We start from the raw sequence: 12,960 nt of genomic DNA, 5'->3' as shown, positions 1-12,960 counted from the left end.
TACCTTTACATACCCATTATACTTTACATTTAATGAGTACCCCAAAAAAGGAAATACTTCTTTTTTTTTTTAGTTCCAGCTAAGAACTTTTTTTAGTTTATAAGTCCTCTTGGAATGTACTAACAAAATATGAGAATTTTTATTGTTATTAAACACTTAAAAATAAAATTGAGCACTATGCCTACTAGGTTGGAAATCCCACCCTTCTTCCACTCTTTAAACTAAAAAGAAGCTGTCTGGACAATAACAGTGGAGATAATGAGATCCCTAGATCTGCTTCACAAAAGTCTTTGCTTTAACAGAGCCACCTATCTCGTAGAGAGCTGTATGCTCACAGGTACTGGGATGCCCCCAAGTCTTCAAGCTCCAGATAATTGAGATTACTTATCTCTGGGTATTGCAACTTGAACTTGATGGATAAAAAGGCATCTCATATAGTATTAGATAGGACACATAAGGCTCTGGTTTCGACGGACAGGATATAGTAGCTGTACAAAGCAAAATCACTGGACTTTGAAACAGGCTGACGTTAGGGCAATCAGAGGGCAAGAGCAGAGTTCAGATAACAGGTAAAGTACTGTGCAGACAGCAAGCAAGAGCAAAGACTGGGTAAAAGAACAAGTTCAGGGCAGGCAGCAAGCAAAAGCAAAGTCCAGGTAACCAGCCAAGCTCAAGGCAGGTAGCAGGCAAGCACAAAGTCCAGATGACAGGTTGATGCCAAGGCAGAAAACAGAAGCAATATCCAAAAACTATCCAAATCACAAAGATGAAGTACTCACAGGATGCTGAGCTAGCAAAACTACCACCAGTGCTGGTGCATAATATATAGTAGTAATGGAGCCTTAAAAATCCAGGAGAACCAATTACAGAAGATGTGAAGGAGCAGCCTGAGTCACATAATTAAATAAGAAAACACTAGCACTTCTGATCTGTATCCTGCAGCAGGATCAATGCAATGCCAGACGTCACCTAGCAACAGAGGAGACTGGAGAGCAGCTGCAGCGTTAGCAGAATGTCAACTGCAGTTGCTGCCTTGCAATAGACCTGAGAATTGCTGCATGCTGTGTTTCATAACAGGAGCTGCATATATATCGTGAGTGCAACCAGGGGCTGGCTGGCAACTTTTAGCCTGGGGGGCAAATGCATGCAGGCGGCCTTGGCAGTGGAGTAGCATGTAGCCAGGGTTCCTGGAGCATGTGCGTGCTACGGTGCCCCCCCTCAAGTATTTCAGGTAGGAGGCAGGTCCATATGGGATTAATGTAAAGTAAAAATAAAGATATGGGGCAGCCCCGTGTAGTGGTGCCCATATGCAGTGCCCCCCTGTGCCTCAGGAGAGGGCCCCATTATGCAGGCCTCCAGTAGTGCCCCCAGTAGTGATCCCCCCTGTGCAGTGCCCCCAGTAGTAAGCCCCTTATATAGTGCCCCCAGTAGTGGTACCCCCTATGCAGTGCCCCTTATATAGTGCCCCCAGTAGCAGTCCACCCCCCATGCAGTGCCCCCCAATAGTGGTAACCCTTATGCTGTGCCCCTTAAATAGTGGCCCCAGTTGTAGTCTCCCCCCTATGCAGTACCCCCAGTATTGCCCTATATATAGAGAAACCAGAAGTGGTCCCCCGATGCAGTGCCCCCAGTGGTAGTCCCCTCCCCCCTATGCAGTGCCCTTAGTAGTAGTCCCCTCTTGTAGTGCCCCCAGTAGTAGTCCCCCCTTGAAGTGTCCCCAGTAGTTGTCCCCAGTAGTGGTCTCCCCTTTGCAGTGCTGCCAGTAGTGGTCCCCAACTTGTAGTGGCCCCAGTAGTAGTCCCCCCCTTGTAGTGCCCCCAGTAGTAGTCTCCCCTCTTGTACGGTCCCCAGTAGCGGTCTCCCCCCTTGTAGTGCCCCCCCCCCAGTAGACACACGCAATGAAAAAAAAAAACACCTGAATCCCCGCCGCCGCCGCCGCCAGCCGCTCCCCCGTCTGTCCTCCCAGGCCGGCCCGCTCTGCATTATGGGAGAGACGTCATGACATCTCTCCCTTTACCCACTGCAGGAGCCGGAAGATGGAGCGGCTGCGGCAGTGGGTGCAGCAGCAGTCAGTGAGAGTCTGACAGACTCTCATTGGCTGCTACTTAAAACAAACATACAGCTGCCGGCGCCGGCGGCTGTGTGTTTGTCAGTCACTGTGTAGCGCTGACCGACCTCCGTCCGGTCAGCGCTACACGCGCAGTGCAGGCAGCTGTGTCAGGCACCCTGCCACCCGGCCCAGCCCGCCTCTGAGTGCAACTCTGCAGGACTAAAACTACTGTATTTAGGGCCTGATTCAGAGATGTGCAAATCCATCCATCTCAGATGGAGGTCTCAGACACCTCCTTGTTGCGTTTATACTATCAGCTCCGCAACTGACGTCGCAGACTGGGATCACCATCGCGGCTGATGGTCGATTTGGTCAGCTACAGGAGCTGAAGCTTCCCGCAGCCTGGCCGGTGCCTGGTCATGCAAGAAGCCAGGAATCTGCGTCTGCTAACGCAGACACTGGCCTCATCCCTCCCGTATAACGGAGACGACACTCCCCCATTTCCGGGAATAGCAACCAGGCACACCCCCGCTCTGTTGGGTCTGTGAGCGAGATCGCAGGACCCGTTCTGCACATGTGCAGAATGGGTCCTGCACAGCCGCACACCCCTAACCATCGGAGATGTTCGTACATCTCTGAATCAGGCCCTTAGTGTGCAGCTGTCATAATATATTGTAGGAGTCTGATCAGTTCCTTCTGCGCTATGGAAGATGAGCAGTATTGTATTTGGTGATAGGGTGGAGTTGAATAAAATATATTTTGGAGGATTTACTTGTCTTCTAAGGGCATATTTACAAAAAAATTGCAATATCCCCCCCCCTAAAAAATAACATTCCTCATCCCCACATATCACCTTCGCGGTGATGGTTTTGTATTTTTTATTATTGCTATTTTTGTTAAAAGAAAGGACTAGCTCAACAGAGATGTAACAGTGCCTACATCTCGAAGGCTATTACAGGTCCACTTCTGCTGTTGTTTGTGTGCATAAGATTGCAGTGAACAATAGATGGAAGAACACCATGCAACTTGGGCAAGTGGAGAAAAAGAATAAAGTAGTGTATGCTGTTGAAAAGCTAAGCCCTGATGTGAAAGACATGGACAGAGTTGCAGAAGCAGCTGTGACTTTTGTTGTTTGTTTATTCTTTAGGTGTTCACAACATATTCATGACAGCTGTTATATATTTATATTTATTCCATCCATATGTACTGTACATACTAGTATTTAGGGCCTGTCATTCGCCGGGACCCTAGCAATCATGCCCGGGGTTGCAGGGGTGGTCGTGGGGCAGTTCTCTTTCCTCCTTCTCCCCCTTGATGGAGGGATAGTCCATCATCATGGGGGTGATAGTTGCAGGTGTGGAAGGGGGCTCACTGGCTCTGGGCACTGACAGGAGGGAACAGTCAGATTCTATCATCTCTGTTCGCCCCCAGTCTCTCTCTCCAATCTCTGTCCCCCTCCCATCTCTCCACTCATCTATGTCCAACCCAAACTTGTCAATTTACTGGCTGCCCCCTCCGGGGCATCCCGGTCGGCTCAGCTGGCAAAGTAGGAAGGCTGGTGGGTGTGATAAGGTAAATGTATCATTGTGGCCCAACTCTGCTACACAATGCTGTAATTACCGGCAATTCAGTGCAAATCACATCACCGGCCGCCCGGACCACCCACTTACTTCAAAAAGACTTGTCCACTCTTCTAATATTGATGTTAGAATGTGACAAGTGCAAATGTCAAAAAATGGGTTCAGAAAAGCAGCCTAGCAACTCCTCACGGGTGCATGGCTACTCCTCATGGAGCATGGCCTCCTGCCACGCCCCATCTCTGCATGTTGGCCGAGCAGAGTACCAGGAAGCTGAGCTGCTCGGCCAGGCTTTCGGAACGGACAAGTTTAGCAAGCCATTGACCCTTCTGGCATTTGCCAGAAATGCGAGATGGCCAGTCCAGCCCTGCTTTTAAAAATAGGGGGCTTTGGGAAGATACACTTTTTTCTATCACACATTATTTTTCTCTGTACCTGTGTTCTTTATAGTATATCTCATTATTTTGAAATGAATGTATACTTTAGACAAATTACCTTTTGTCTTGTTAATTGTCTTTGGGAGATAGTCCATTTCTGAAAGGAGCAACACCAGTGCTGAAGAATAGACCTAGTGGGAGACATTTAGCAAGAAGCGGGATTGTTAGAGATATTATTTCTTGAGAGATGGGACCACTATTATTTATTGTTAAAGATACCAGGAGACTGTTGTTTATTTTATTTCCCTGATACTCATCAGCTAGGGGTACCAGTAGGACCCAATGCTATTTTGCTGCTTACATTGGTCCAGAACATTTGAAACAATGCTAAGTAGCACAACTCTTTGATAAAGGTGAGAGACAGGACTTTTTAGCTCAAACAGCCGCATGCTGTTTGGGCTAAACCATCTGAAATTTAAGGATTTAGAAAACGATGCACATCACAGAATATTGCTGGTGGCTTGGAGTAAAAAATCGCCAGCAATGTGCAGCATTTGCAAAACTGTCAACTATATTGCTACATTATTTTTGAACATTGAAAATTGTGGCCTACAGTGCTGTAACCAAACTATAGTGACACCTAGGTCTTGTTTCACAACTAGGTCAGTGTAATCGCGGCAAGGGATGTAACATAGGCGTCGAAATACAGACATCTATGTTAATACCGATACCGGAACACTGGACCTCTTGAGCCGCCGGTATTTCAATCCCATTCCGTTTCACAGATATGTTATAGTTTCTGTTGTAAATGAAAACATAAAGTCTGCCTGCAAACAAGCATGATATTAAAAACACTTTATATTACAGTCTACAGAGAACATTTCTGTTGCTATATTGCAGGAGGTCGCAATGAGGATGACAGCAGCTTCCTGAACCTTTTCCATCTGGTCAATGCTCAGGCAAATTTTCACAAAGAGATCCTGTACTTGACTCTTAACTCCCCTTCTGTCTGAGAATAATACCTCCAGAGATCTTTGCATGTCCAGAAAACGTAAGGTCTGAAATGTTTCAGTGAATGGAACTGCACTGACTATGAGGCTAGTTGTGCAGAAAACTAAACATTATTCATGATAAAATGTAGTGACACAGTGTCTTTCTAGTCATCTAATGGAGTGATGTGTGCAGGGCAAGTGTAATTTACCATGTACCCCCTTCCCAAATACCTAGCAAGTATTAGAATACTGAACAAAGTAATACACAGAGCTTTATTTACAAACCGGCGTTTTTGTAAGCTGCTGCTTCCCAGTGGATTACAGGTAAAAATTTGAAACAGCACCACACAGTCAGTGTAAAGCACGTCGGCTTTACACTGACTGCGGTTTTTACCTTCAACCCCCATGAAGCAAAGGCTTACAAAAGCAGATGCTTTGTAAATAAAGGCCACAGTGTAGTTAGCATTAGCAGTTTGTAGCCTTATAAAAAGTTGTTTGAAATTTTAACCTAGTGTGGCCATGTCCAAGTAAGATGTTTTCTATAATGACTAAGTATTACTTTATTACTTAATTTCTTTTGTGGGGAAGTTAGAGTGTGATCATTTATTTTCAGGATGCTTTTCTTGTCAAATATAGGCACTCCCCAACACTGGAGAGATTGCATGGTTACTTAACATATGAATGTTGAGTTAGATGGCTATGAGTGTGAATGCAGTGTTTGCAAATAGTCTTTACTTGTTCTGGTGGTACTGTTGCATTATGGGTTATTGTAAAGTTGGCAGCAACTTTCTGTAAACTGCAGCTGTTGAATGTGGCTATACCACTGGCTAATGATTCAATAGCTTTGGGAGTGCTTGTTTTTAACTCTGGAGTCATTTCAATGTGAACAGGGAACACAATATTTGTTTATTTTGAAACTAGTGGTGTCATGCAGTGGTTTGGTGGCCATACTAGCAGCTAAAATTCATGATCATCACTAATTATTTTGGTTTATCATAATATAATGTATTTTGACAGAGCTATATATATATTGTAGTTATCTGTCTGTACTTATAACGGATACACCTTTATTTTGGACACCAGTGTTTGTCTTTTAAATAAAGAAAAATTAAAACCACTGTGCAGTTGTTCAGTTTATTCCTATGTGTACTTCCTAAGTAGGTGATATAGGCCCTGATTCAGAGCTGGACGCTCTGACCAGAGCGCTCGCTCTGAATCAGGGCCCACCTCCATTAAAATGGAGCGTCCGTCCACAGCATATACGAGCGTCCAACAAGATGGTCGCGATGGTCTTGACCATCGCGACCATCAGACTTGCGAGTGAAACCCTGTGGTCGGGTTTCTCAACCACAAGGCCAGGAGTGATTTTGGCTCTATCAGAGCCAAAATCACTCCCACTGACATCACTAGTGATGTCAGTGGGGCCGGCTTCAGACGGTAGGCGTTCCCATAGGAACGCCTCCGTCTGGCAGGCACGCCCCCGGAACGGCCACCAAAGGGGGCGTGCTGTCAATCAACATCGACAGCACGCCCCCTTTGGTGCGAGACCCGGAGCGATGGAAAGTCCTTCGGTCGCCGGGTCTCGCGCATGCGCACGACGGAGCTCCCTCCGTCGTGCGCATGCGCAGTGGGGAACATCGACCCACTTGCGAGCGTACTGCCGCTCGCGAGTGGGTCTGAATGACCCCCATAGTCTGAATGAAGAAACTCTGTATTTACACAGTTTCTTGTAAAATAGTCATTTCAAAATGTAAAAGAAACAGATGGGGCTGATGCACCTCTGAAACTTTGCGAATAACATCATCTTATTTTTATCACTTGCCATATTTCATTCAGCCACTGCGCTCAATGTTACCAATCTGTGGGATCAATCCAATTGTCCGCAATGATTTTGTGGATGCGAGTCATCGTGGCAACATCTGCACTTTACGGCAGCCCAAACTCACACAAAATTGCTTGCAAAAATTGTGCGAATTCGGGCTTGAGGCAGGCACCAAGGGGTGCGAGTTCAGGTGCCATTTTAGTACCGTGGCTACATACAGCATCTCGAGCGCTTCACGGACAATTGGATTGACCCCTATGACTTACATTATTCAGATATATATTTACAGTAGATTTAGAGCTATAAGAGAAGTATTGGCCAATGAATGGTAAAAACAATACGATACAATAGTTTGTAGGAGCCACTTTGCAATTTGATTCTTGCATTAATTTATTTGTCTATTTTTCTCTCAACCCTCCTACATTAAATGCTCCTTTTTGTCATTCAATTTCCCAGAAAACTATTACTGGTACAGAAAAGTATATGCAGATTATAAAAGTATTAAGCAAAGATCTGCTTGTTCTAAACATAAATATCCTTTTTAACAAATGGATTTCCTGCTAGGCATGTTTTTAAATTGTACATTTTAAAATTAAAAGTTGTTAAGGAGCAACAAGAAGGGTCTGAATGGTATGTTATATAGGTGGCCTATAACAGGAACTAATGTGCAATATTGCCTGACCAGAATTTCCATTTTGTCTAATTCCAATTGATTCTAATATGATTGGATCAGATTTTGAAAGGCCATTAAGATTGCATGGGTGGCCACGTATATTGCCACAATGACTTAAACTGGCAACATTTGCCAACATCATCTGTGCGTATTGTGATGGAAGCACTGGAGAAGTGTGGAATGGCTTATATATATGTCCTAGGTTCCTGTCATATGTGTTCTGAAACCCCCAGGAGAAGTCTGTTTGGGAAAAACAGGCTAGAAATGTCGGCTTTAGAGAAAAGCCGGTTTGGGTCCTGGGGGTGTGGATGTGAGGAGAGGGAGGGCTCCATCCACAGGCCACTCCAGGTTTGGGGCCTTTTCATTAGGGCTTGCAGCTGGTAATTGCTAATATAAGCTGGGTTTGTTTGTGGCTGAGTGTCTCACTCCTGGGAGAGCAGGCAGACTAGCCTGTTCAGAGACACTTGGTTTCTTTCCTTGTAAGTACTGTGCACGTGTTTTGTTGATGGTGAGGGCAATATGCCCTACCATTATTATAGAGAGGGAATCTGGTGTGTAGCTAGTGCCCAGCCAGGCTAGGACTTATGTTTATGTTTTGTTTATGTTTACATTAATTTGGCACAATAAAGACTGGCGCCGACCAGTTTGTACGAGAACCCCAGACTTGTATCCTGTTTCTACAGCTGCTGTGTGCGTAAAGAGGGAGTCCATCTACCCCAGGAGAGGGACCCATACCCTGACTGCCCGCATTCTCCACCAAATGTGACACAATCACACACTGAAATTGCAGCAAGGAAAAATTTTAATTTAAAATTTAAAGGGACAGACACCAATTCGTCAGTGTGGATATAAAGTTGTAGTGTTCCCACTAGGCTGTTTTAGCGGGGCGCGGCGCCCTGCCCTCCTTCTTGAGGGCAAAAAACACCCTGCCCTCCAGAAGGAGGGCAAAAAGTGCCCTGCCCTCAGTCCCTCGGTCACCGCCGGAGAATAGACGCTGGGCGCATGCACCCGGCATCTATTCCCACTGTCTGCAGCGCTTGGGGGCTGCCCGGCATGTCCGTAAGTGCCGGGCACGCCCCCAAGTATAATGAAAAGGGGACGCGTCTTATAGACATGCCCCCTTTTTATTGCCACGCCCCTTTTTCGGACGCGCACTCGCCTTCGGCGCACACACAAAGTTGCCCTCTCTAGCTCCAGCGCCCTGCCTGCCGCCGGAGCTAGAGTGAACAAGTTGTGTCCTTTGAAGTCCATAGAGGTGATGTCTGCAGATGCTTAGGGAAGCCAGATTCTGCTTCCAACCTACACCCCAGGACAAAATGGAAGACATGGTTAAAGCCTTGCTCCAAGCTATGGCAGCTCAGCAGGAAACGAACAAACTGCAGCAAGAAGCTACCAGGGCTCAGCAGGAATCCACACAGGTGCAACTATTGGCCTTGGAGGCAGCCCAGAGGCAACATCAAGTCACCATCGAGGAAACCCGCCAGGCCATAGCGGAAAACAGCCTGGAGATGCTTCCCCTGCTCTTCTAACTAACACTCACACCATACGGGCCAGTCACTTTCTGCAAAAGATGACCCAGAGTGATTATGTGGAGGCGTACCTTACGGCCTTTGAAAGAACCGCCGAAAGAGAGAAGTGGCCTAAAGAGCAGTGGGCAAGTCTTGTGGCACCCTTCCTGTCTGGAGAACCACAAAAGGTTCTATGATTTATGCCTGGATGATGCCAAGGACTATGCAAAGTTAAAATGGGAGATCCTAACCCACTTGGGAGTTACCTCATTTGTTCGGGCCCAACAAGTCCACCGCTGGGAGTTCCAAATAGAAAAACCTCCACGCTCACAGATGCATGACCTCATCCATCTAACCACAAAATGGCTGCAGTCTGAGACGCTGACAGGACCACAGATTGTGGAAAGAGTCGTGATGGACCGGTATCTGCAATCGCTACCTGCGTCTCTGCGCAAGTGGGTGAGCCATGCAGATCCTAAGTATGCAGACCATCTGGTCGAACTGGTGGAGAGGTACATGGAGGCTGAGGAGCTAATGAGTGCCCCACCGAGCCCCGATGGCGCGTCTGTGAACTCCCATTGACACTGGTAAGACTGTTCCGGGGGAGAAGGGTGCTGGGTGGTGGAATGTCCTCAAGACTGGGGGTGTGGAACCTGGAGATGGGCCAGCCAGGACAGGAAGGTTCCTACCCCATAAAAGCCTAAATATTAATGTCATTCAATGTTTCTGATGTGGTGGTTTCCGACCGTAGGATGTCTTTTTTTACACAACCAGCCTGTACTGCTGACTGGCAGGTTGAGACAGATAAGCACATGTGTATACTCACTGTAGAAGGCAACCGAGTAGAGGCTCTGTTAGATTCTGGTAGCCTGGTCACACTTATGAAAGCTGAACTGGTGAACCCCTTGAAGCGTAAGGGGAAAACTGTTGGTGTGACCTGCATACATGGGGATATCTGGTATTATGATACTGCAGAAGTGAACATAGAAACACCATGTGGTTCCGCGATAGTCTCTGTGGGTTTGGTACAGGGCTTAATGTATGATGCAATATTGGGCAGGGACTTTGCTCACTTCTGGAAGTTGTGGGAAAGCCGATTGTGCACAGAGGTAAATCACCCTGACTCGTTTGAGAGGGTTACTGACGTAGTAGCAGAGTCAGAGATGTTCCCTTTTTCTAGTACGATTGGCGAACTAGAGAATGCGGAGCCTGATGGTGGCTCGCCAAGTGGTGTGCCTCCCACTGAGGTGGGGAGTGTTATTGAGCCCGTGGACCACCTGCCTGATCTTGAGCTCAGGAGAGAGGTCTTTGCCGTGGAGCAATTGAATGACCCTACTCTGGTAAAAGCCAGGGAGAATGTCAAGGTGATCAATGGTAAACCCATAGACCCCGATAGTCCTTTGTCATATCCTCACATGGCAGTATGTCAGGATTTGTTGTATCAGGTGACTAAGAAGGGGGAAGATATTGTGGAACAATTAATAGTTCCCAAAGCATACAGAAGAACAGAATTAGAATAGCTATTGATTTGGTTGGGCCATTAATGAAATCTGCCCAGGGCCATCAATATATTTTGGTGATAATGGATTACGCTAGCCGGTACCCGGAAGCGATACCATTACGCAATACGTCAACCAAGACCATTGTTAGAGAATTAGTCCATGTCTTTAGCAGGTTGGGAATACCTAAGGAGATCCTGACTGACCAAGGTACCCCATTTATGTCAAAAATCATGAAGGAGTTATGCCGCCTGTTTAAAATTGACCAATTAAGAACCTCTGTGTACCATCCCCAGTCCGATGGATTAGTGGAGAGGTTTAATAAAACTTTAAAACGCATGCTAAGAAAAATATTGGACAAAGATGGTAGAGATTGGGATTACTTGTTACCTTATTTGCTGTTGGCCATAACAGAGGTTCCCCAATTCTCCACAGGGTTTTCCCCTTTTGATTTATTATACGGGAGACTTCCAAGGGGGTTACTTGACATTGCCAAAGAGACATGGGAGGGGCAGTTCAGGCCTTATAAAACAGTTATTGAGCATGTTTCTCAAATGCAAGAAAGAATTGCTGCTGTGGTGCCGATAGTAAGAGCACTTGGAACAGGCCCAACAGGCACAGCAGAGGGTATACAACCGCAATGCTCGCTTATGCAGCTTTGCTTCTGGGGACAGAGTGTTGGTGTTGGTTCCCACAGTAGAAAGTAAAGTTTTGGCTAAATGGCAAGGACCCTTTGAAATCTTAGAAACAGTGGGGCAGGTCAATTATAAAGTTTACCAGCTGGGGAAAAAAAGAAAGCCAAAACAGGTATACCATGTAAATCTTATAAAACCCTGGAAGGATAGAGCAGCACTGACAGCCGTCCGAGCCCCTCCAGTAAACCCAGGGCCCATGGTACCCGAAGTGACAGTGGCAAAAACCCTGTCAGCCAGTCAACAGCAGAAAGTTAAGGAATTTCTGATCAGAAATAGGGTGCTGTTTTCTGACCTACCAAGGAAAACCATGGTCATCAAACATGACATAATCACTGACCCAGAGGTTAAGGTTAACCTAAAACCCTATAGGTTACCAGAAGCCCAAAGAGAATCAGTGTCGAAGGAAATTAAAAAATGTTAGAGTTGGGTGTAATTGAAGAATCGCATAGTGAGTGGTCAAGTCCCATTGTGCTCATTCCAAAACCTGACGGGAGTGTGCGATTCTGCAATGACTTCCGGAAATTGAACAGTGTGTCAAAGTTCGATGCCTACCCTATGCCTAGGGTGGACGAACTAATTGAAAGGCTGGGGACAGCCAGATATTTAACTACTCTTGACTTAACCAAAGTGTATTGGCAAGTGCCGTTAACTGAGAACGCCAAAGAAAAGACTGCTTTTTCTGCACCTGAGGGGTTGTTTCGATACAAAATGTTGCCCTTTGAGCTACATGGGACACCTGCTACCTTTCAAAGAATGATGGATAGGATTCTAAGGCCCCATAGACAGTATGCTGCTGCTTATCTGGAAGATGTGGTCATTCATAGTCCTGATAATGTGCAGTCTCACTTGCCCAGAGTACAAGCAGTGTTGGACTCCATCTATGAGGCAGGTTTGATGGCCAACCCAAAAAAGTGTTGTCTGGGGATGGAAGAAGTAAAATATCTTGGGTACACCATTGGCAGAGGTTTGATAAAGCCACAGCTCAATAAGATTGAGGCAATCCAAAACTGGCCACGACCCCTGAATAAAAAGCAGGTGAGAGCCTTCTTAGGGATCACTGGGTATTATAGGAGGTTTATACCCAATTTTGCCACCATTGCAGTCCCACTGACTGGCCTTACCAAAGGCAAACAGATAGTCATGGTGGAATGGGGTCCTGAAGCAGAGAAGGCTTTCCAGGAGTTAAAAATAGCGTTATGTACCCAACCAGTTCTGATGACCCCTGATTTTGACAGAGAGTTTGTTGTACAAACCGATGCGTTAGGTGTAAGTATCGGAGCGGTCCTGTCCCAAATCAGAGAGGGTGAAAAACACCCGATTTTCTTCTTAAGCCGGAAATTAAATGTACATGAAAGAAACTATGCTACGGTCGAGAAAGAAGCATTGGCCATAAAGTGGACGTTAGAGACTCTCAGCTACTACTTGGTGGGAAGAAAGTTCAGATTGATCACTGACCATGCCCCTCTGAAGTGGATGTCAGAAAACAAGGACAGTAATGCGAGAATAACGAGATGGTTCTTGGCATTACAAACCTTTAAGTTTATGGTAGAACACAGGCCAGGAAGCCAGCTGGCCAATGCAGATGCTTTATCACGTGTCCATTGTTTGGGGGCTGCAGTTGTTCCGCCCCACAGGTCGAAACAAAGGGGGGGGATATGTGATAGAAGCACTGTAGAAGTGTGCAATGGCCTATATGTATGTCCTAGGTTCCTGTCGTGTGTTCTGAAACCCCCAGGAGAAGTCTGTTTGGGAAAAACAGGCTAGAAA

General features: G+C 46.3%; 1 protein-coding gene across 1 annotated transcript in view; it reads left to right on the top strand.

Moving 5' to 3' along the window:
* Positions 1 to 5,017, top strand: part of FBXO47 (F-box protein 47) — a 179,639-nt gene extending 174,622 nt beyond the window's left edge. The window contains exon 10 of the mRNA XM_088474708.1: positions 4,905 to 5,017. Within this exon, the coding sequence (XP_088330834.1) occupies positions 4,905 to 5,017 (113 nt within the window). The remainder of the gene's footprint in view (positions 1 to 4,904) is intronic.
* The last annotated feature ends 7,943 nt before the right edge of the window (positions 5,018 to 12,960 follow it).

This window comes from Taudactylus pleione, unplaced genomic scaffold (genome assembly GCF_031769625.1).
Source record: "Taudactylus pleione unplaced genomic scaffold, aTauple2 ptg000155l, whole genome shotgun sequence".
NCBI lineage: Eukaryota > Metazoa > Chordata > Amphibia > Anura > Myobatrachidae > Taudactylus > Taudactylus pleione.
This window is presented reverse-complemented; position numbering and strand designations above follow the sequence as displayed.